Genomic DNA, 8,064 nt, shown 5'->3' on the forward strand with positions numbered 1-8,064 from the left:
CCCCGGGGGACACTATAGTCAAAACTTCTAGAATTTCACCCTGATCTCAAATATTCTCAATCTATCACCAAATAAACATTTCTATTACCCCAAAATTGACCCCGTTATGACAAAACCGCTAATCCATTATATATGACCGTCTCATGCCGCATAGCTCGAATATATCTCCATAATAATGAGATCTCATTCACATATTACAATATGCACCCAATTTACAAATATGCCCTCAACAGGCCAAATTACCAAAATGCCCTTATCATTTTAAATACTCCCATACGCATGCATTTATCATCATATAATAATATAATTCACATTAACATGCATATGATCATTAAATATCATAATAAATCAATTATGGCCCTCCCGGCCTCCTAATCAAAGTTCTAAACCTTATTAGGAAATTTGGGGCATTACAATGGGCGTAGCTTCCTTGCTGCGTGGATGAGTGCTAGTGCAAGCTTCTCAAGCTGGCTATATCGGGTTTCTGTATTAAGCAAAGCTTTGCTTACATAGTAGACTGGAGACTGCTTGCCTTCCTCTTCCCGGACTAGGACTGCGCTAACTGCCGTCTCGGATACTGCTAGATAGATGAATAATGTCTCATTGTCTTTTGGCTTTGAGAGGAAAGGCGGGCTGGTCAGGTACTGTTTTAGCTGGCCCAGTGCCTCTTCACATTCAACTGTCCACTCGAAGGTTTTTCATTTCCTTAGTGTGTTGAAGAAGAGGTGACATCGTTCAGAAGACTTTGAGATGAATCGGCTGAGTGCTGCAATGCGTCCAGTTAATTTCTGTACGTCTTTTATGCACGTTGGGGAAGGAATCCTTTGGATTGACTCTATCTGTGCTGGATTTTCCTCGATTCCCCTTTGGGTTACTAGGTACCCGAGGAACTTTCCTGCAGTCACACCAAAAGAACATTTAGTGGGATTCAGTTTCATATTATATTTCCTAAGAATGTCAAAAGATTGTTTTAAATGGCTGATGTGGTCCTTTGCAATGAGGGATTTGACCAGCATGTCGTTAAGGTAGACTTCCATCGTCTTCCCTGGCAAGCCGACAAACATCTTGTTGACTAGTCTCTGACATGTTGCTCCTGCGTTCTTCAATCCGAATGGCATGACCTTGTAGCAGAATATGCCTAAGTTGGTCATGAAGGCTATCTTTTCCTGGTCGTCTGGATGCATCAGGATCTGGTTGTATCCTGAGTATGCGTCCATGAAGCTTAGGAGTTCATGACCGGCTGTGTCGTCTACTAGCATATTTATGTGTGGTAATGGGAATGAGTCTTTTGGACACGCCTTGTTGAGGTCTGTGAAGTCAATGCAAACTCGCCATTTGCCATTCTTTTTTTTTACGATGACAACATTAGCCAACCAGTCGGGATAATGCACCTCACTCACGAACCCATTATCAATAAGCTTTTGAACTTCTTCGTTAATGGCTTTGTTCCTTTCAAGGGAAAATTTTCTTCTTTTTTGCTTCCTTGGTGGGTAGTCTGGATCAACCTGCAATTTATGGGCAATTATTTCGGGGTCACTTCCAGTCATGTCCGCATGGGACCAAGCAAAACAATCATAATGGGCAGATAAAAAATTAATGAGTTTAGTTCCGATGTCAGGGTCCAATCGTGATCCGATTTGGAATTTGTGATCTGGAAAGTCCGGATGTATCTGGACTTCATCCAACTCCTCCATGTCTGTTTGGTTCATCTGAGAGTCAGTCAGTCAGTCTTCCTGTAATTGCTATAACTGAGCGGGTTTGGCCTTCATGGTAGTTTGGTAACATGCTCTCGAATCTTTCTGTTGGCCTTTAATTTCTTTTACTCCCCACTTAGTTGGGAACCTTAGGACTTGGTGGTATGTTGAAGGGACTGCCTCCATTTCATGTATCCATGGTCGACCCAGTATCACGTTGTAAGCAGACGGAGAGTCTACTACCAGGAATCTTGTGCACAGATTGAGTCCTTCGGCATAGACATGTAGCTCGATCTCTCCTAGTGTGTTATTTTGTTCTCCACTGAAACCGATGAGGATTGTAGTCTTCTTTATAATCTTTGATTCATCTATCCCCATTTCCCTGAGAGCACTTAAAAATAAAATGTTAACTGAACTGCCATTATCAATAAGTATACGTTTAGTAAGACAATTAGCAATGTAAAGTGCAATGACAAGAGCATCATGATGTGGGTTGAGGAGTCTGGTATACTCTGTTGTTGAGAAACTGATGGTTTGAGCTGGAAGGTTGATGGTATTCTTCTCTGTCTCGCTGGACTCTCCTTTGATCCAATTGGTCTGCCTGGCATGTCTTTTGGCTGCTGAATGGGTGACTCCGCTTACCTCAGAGCCACCAGTTATTACGTTCACTGTCCGTTCATGAGTAGGTGGCTTCGGCGGGGTTACTTCTCTTCGGACGATTGAACTGTCTGCCTCCTGCTGGAATGTTCTTTTGCCTTTGTCTGTGAGTAAGTCAGTTAGGTGACCACGCCTTAATAGGTTGGATACTTCGAGTCTTAAGGCAATGCACTCATCCGTTCGGTGACCGTGGTCATTGTGGATACTTTGCTTTGTCTCGATGGTCAGACAGAGTCCTCATCCTTTCCGGCCATTTCACTTTGTCTTCGAGTCCTTTCAGTACGCCAACGACTTCGGCTGGTGAAATTGAAAGATTGTATTCTGGTATCTTTGGTCCATCTCGTAGACGTGTCTCGGACGACCGGTTGTACTCCCTCCTTCTGTTCTCTGATCTGTTGGGATACGGGTATGGCTCGGATCGTCTATCACTCTGCCGTCTACCTGCCCTTGAGTCTCTTTGAGTGTCTTTCCTTGGAGAAGAGTGATAATAGTTAGCTTCATCCTCCTCCCATTTGATCTGTGCCCAAGATTTAGCAAGAACGTCTTCCATCGTCTTGCAAGGATACTTGGTAAGTTATTTGTATAGGTCTGAGTCGTAACGGAGTCCTTTGCGAAAGGATGAGATGGCTGTGTCCTGATTACAATGGGTTATAGAAAGCTTCTCTTTGTTGAAGCGGCCTACGTACTCTCGTAAGGGCTCACCCCGTCGTTGAACTATGATGTAGAGGTCTTCTGCAGACTTTTCAAGTTTCCTGCTACTAGCAAACTGCTCAACAAAAGTGTCAGTCAATTGTACAAAGGTAGAAATAGAATTATTAGGTAAATTAGTATACCACTGGAGGGCTGGTCCAATCAAACTAGAACCAAACCCCTTACACATGCATGCTTCCCTCATATCGCGTGGGATGGCAACGGTGAACATCCTCTGCCTATACTATGCGATGTGATCATCCGGGTCAGACGTCCTGTCAAACATTTTCATATTTGGGAAGTTGAACTTCTTTGGCATTTCCACTAGTGCAATGTCATCTACGAATGGAGAGTCTGCATAACATCTTGCTGCACTCTTCTTAATCGGAGCCGGCATCCCAGGAATCCGATGAATGAGCGCCTCCATCTCAGCTAACTTTCGAGCCAACTCGGGATCTTGGATTATAAATGAGCTTGTGGTTTCTTGGTGGATTGGCTCGCTCATGACTGGGTGATTCAATCCGATTGTCTGCTGCTCAGGTATATTCTGACCAACTCCAATGATGGTCTGGTTGGCTCCAATGGTAGGCTGACTAGCACTTGGAACCTGCTGCTGTCCGGGTCCCTGGCTGACTGGCTCCTGGAATCTGTTGCTGTCCAGCTGCACCGGCTGGCTGGCTGACTCCTGGAATCTGCTGTGATCCGAGCGCAGATGAATGTCCATGTTCAGTCATGGTTACCTTTTCACCTGTATTGACAACAGAATTTTGAATGTTAGACATGGTGGGTGGAGTTTGATAATTCCTTACCGAGGGTGATGGAACTGTCTGATTCGGTCCATCACTGTTAGAGATAGGAGTGAGGTCTCCCAGAGGTTTCATAGGGCTGACTGGGCCTCGGAAGCGGGATGGCTGAGCCTCGGTGGCTTGAGAGGACATGGCCTCCACTCGTACGAGCAGGTCAGCATTCTCAGCTTCGAGCCTCCTCATTTTCTCGCGTTCTTCATTCATCTGGGCAGTAAGAGCAGCGAGTTGAGCAGACAGATCGAGTGTCTCAGTCACGTCTGACATGGCTCTCAAGTGAACTTCTCGATCTCTTTGTCGATCGTCTGATTGCTAGGGCCCCACGGTGGGCGCCAAATTGTAGAGGTGATTTCCTACAATTGATTAGATGGGCACCAACAACCTGTCAAGAACAAAGATAAGAGAGACGAGAGTTCAATTGGGAGCACCGGTGGGGTGTCAGCCAAAGGGACTACGACGCTCAAGTCAGTCGGGTTGTAATGAGAGCTAATAGAAAGCAATAAAATTACGATATAAATAATCGAAATAATGATGGATGGAAGAGTCGTAAAATTGTCAGAGTGACGGTGGCGATGACGGAGGGGCCGAGCGACTAGGTTAGGTCCAATCAGACTGACTAACTAGTCTTGCTTGACTGGATTGCTCAGAAATAGAGTAGCCTTGTTTCAATTAAAGAGTAAAGAAAGTCCAGTGATTATCTGATGTCCTCTACCGTTATTCCTCCGTCTTCCTCATTCGTCTGACTCGCTCCAAGTGGTTTCTTTCCGAAATTCTTGGCAAATGTGGTGCGAGCCTTGACTGTTTCAAGGTCTTTGGCTGACTGAGTGTATTCGGATTCGGGTCCGGGTATGGTTTTGGGTATTTGGATGGTACTTTGGTAATGCGAGCCTATTTTACATGGGTTTGGGCCTTATTGGCTAATTAGGCTAGCTTATTGGGCTGAGTGATTGCTTGTTGGATTCTTTTTATCATGCAGACTGATTTTGCCCACTACAAGTATTAAATTGCTAATTTTGAAAAAGTTTAGTATTTTTGCCGCCAATTACAAAGAGAAGTTTACATATTTATGAGAAAAATAGACATCGTTTCTATATTTATAAGAAAAAAGTAATTATACAAAATATGGTAAAAATATTGAGATTTCAGGTAAAAATAAAATAAAATAAAAAATATTGAGATATTCATGAGTTAGAGCTTATCTTAAATCTAGGTATTTCTACAACTAAAATATCAACTTTTTTTTGGGTTTGATTTACCTCTTAATTGCTTTTTGTGGTATTCTATTTCATTTTACTTTTGCCCAACTTGGTTCATTATATTTCTTACATAGTTGATTTGAGATTGACACTTATTTGGATTTGGACTAAATTTCATGGTGGGGACTTGTATGAATTGGATTTGGACTTGTTTAGAGTTGGTCTGTGGGATTATTGACTGAGCCTTCGTAGGCCCACTAGGGTCATTGACCTTAACTTTCTACCTACATCTTGGACAAATCTTCGTATGATAGTCACTCACTTTATATATTGAAATTTTTATTTATAGTGGTAGGAAATTATTGAATGCCCTATTTTTGGGCCTACCAGTGTATTCCCAGTACTTTCGGTATAGTTATAATTCAATTTTTTTTTTTGTCGGTATACATTATAATTATATAGAACATCTTGCAAATCCTTGAATGATTTACAGTGTAAAAAACAAGATTCAATCAGTTTGTTTTTTATGGGTATAAAAAACAGTTATTCGTACAACAAACAGTTTGAAATTTGTTTTCGTCACGGTACATTATTCAATATTTCTAAAAACTTTGGAGAATATTTTAAATAATTATAATGTACACCATTATAAAAAAAAATTATAATTATTTACATACTGAAAATATTAGAGAGTGCCCAAAGAAGACCCCTATAGTGTATTCCATTACACCTAATGATTTCTTTTAATTTAAAATTTAGGGAAATTTATTAAAAATAACACTTGATTTTGCCAACAAAAAAAAAACTTTTTTATGTTCTAACAAAGTTTTTTTTTCCAATTTTACTATTTTAGGTAAAATTTTACCCTTTTTGCAATTTTGTCTTTTTTTTCTTCTTATTTGTGTTGTTTTCAAATTGTTTGTTAGTTATTTTTATGTTTAATTATTCTGACATATATTGCTCTTTGTGTTGTTTTTTAATTATTTTATAGTTTATTTTAACTTAATGTAGTAAGATGCTGTCGAGTTATTTTCTAGTTGATTCATAATTGATTTTTCTGAAACATTATTTTTGTAATTATCAAACTTAAAAAGAAAACTAATAAACTGAAAATATAATAGCTAACAATGAAAAATCTCTGACTAAGAGTGTTCAACTGATTGTTCGTGCAATGGTCATTCATTGTAAACTCAATTGTTCGTTAGATAATAGATGATTGTTACAATGCACGACTGATGTGATTAGTGAAACACATTTTGGGTAAAATTCTGAAAATAAGCTATACATAGCGACTGAAAAATATATACGTGTAACTAAAAAATATTCATGCACGTTATAAAAACAAATGCCCTTTAAAATTTGTTAAAAAAATATTAATCTAGATAAATTAGTGAAAAATATATTTATTTGTCACATAATATTGACTGCAATATATTGTGAAAACTCAGGTTGAAAATCAATCAAAATAATATCAATTTACTTAACATGATAAAAATTTACTTTATGTATTATTGAGGATAAAAATGGATAAATAAAGAGTAGGTACAAATCTAAACAACTAGTAAGTAGATGGTATAAAACAGATTTGGGCCTTTTATTTTCCATATGTCCAAATTACCATAGTGAAAATGGCCCAAGGCAAAGGTTGGTCGTGACCTGGGCAAAGTGGACATTTAGGGCAGCATTTTCGAGCGAAGTTTGGTCAACGAAGAAAGTTGGCTCATACTTAAAACTTGGGGACCAAGCAACCTTAATGATGACAATGCAGGTTCTGAAAATGTGTCAAGATAAGTCTACAAATCTACTCATATCATAAGATATTTTGTATATAAATAAATAAATGGAAACATATAATGGATGTTCTCCTTGAGAAAGGGTTGACAAATTTGAAAATAAACAAATGATGTATTATTCAAGTTTCATGTAATTAATCTGCTTTTTTTTATATCCCATTTGGTTTCTTAATCCGGTTGTTGCCCTTTATAAATTTAATTGTTGGATTAACACTCAAATTTGACACTTTATAAATTATATTAATTTAATTCATTTAGTGTTATAAAATTATTGAGAATAATATAAACTAAAATATTAAAGTAGAGAAAGAGATATATAAAGAGTAATACCAAGGAAGAGTGAAATTCTTATGTGTTATTTCAATGATGAAGGACCCTATTTATACAGATAAGTATGTCCTAAGAAAATTAAGTAACTACTATGAATATAATTAAGAATTAATGCTGATATTTTAGTTTAGGTAACCTAGCGATTCTTCATTATTATGAACATCCATATATATAATATTTATAATACTACCCATTGGATGTCCATGAAATCTGACTCATTAGAATCCTTGCCAAAAAAATCCAGTGGGACAAAAACTTGGCTAAGGGAAAAAGAGTGCAGTGTTTATTTCCTCCCCCTTATTTTGACTTTCTTGAAGATCCTTTAATCGACGCATTCTGATCTTATGTACCATCTTCTTGAACGTTGATGTTGGTAATGACTTTGAAATAAGTCTGCAAGATTGTCACTTGATCGAATTTGATGAACATCAATATCGCCACTCTTTTGAAGATCATGTGTGAAAAAGAACTTCGTCAAAATGTGTTTGGTTCTATCTCCTTTAATGTACCCTCATTTTAGTTGAGCAATGCATAACACTATCTTCATAGAGAACTGTTGGTACTTCTTTATTGGGTGTTAATCCACAGATTCCCCGGATATGTTGTGTCATTGATCTCAACCATACACATTCTCGATTTGCCTCATGAATTGCAAGTATTTCAACATGATTTGAAGAAGTAGCTGCTAGATTTTGCTTTATTAAATTCTAAGATATAGCAGTGTCACCGCATGTGAACAAATAGTCTGTTTGAGATCTGACTTTATAACAACGGATGCTGATATTGTTAGGAAAATATGAATTGCCTCAATGGAAATTGATATTACAACTCTATGCAATATATTACAAATAAATAATGATTGATTAAAAGGATTTACAACTCTATAACTGAAAATTACAAA

General features: G+C 38.1%; 1 protein-coding gene across 1 annotated transcript; it reads right to left on the reverse strand.

The window, feature by feature from the left end:
- Positions 1 to 1,742: 1,742 nt before the first annotated feature.
- On the reverse strand, positions 1,743 to 2,901 carry LOC133778849 (uncharacterized). Its single transcript, XM_062218869.1, has 2 exons — positions 2,558 to 2,901; positions 1,743 to 2,484 (listed from the first exon to the last, which is right to left on the reverse strand). The coding sequence occupies exons 1-2, from the start codon at positions 2,899 to 2,901 to the stop codon at positions 1,743 to 1,745; spliced, it is 1,086 nt and encodes a 361-aa protein (XP_062074853.1).
- Positions 2,902 to 8,064: the final 5,163 nt, after the last annotated feature.

The sequence above is a fragment of the Humulus lupulus genome, chromosome 5 (assembly GCF_963169125.1).
Source record: "Humulus lupulus chromosome 5, drHumLupu1.1, whole genome shotgun sequence".
NCBI lineage: Eukaryota > Viridiplantae > Streptophyta > Magnoliopsida > Rosales > Cannabaceae > Humulus > Humulus lupulus.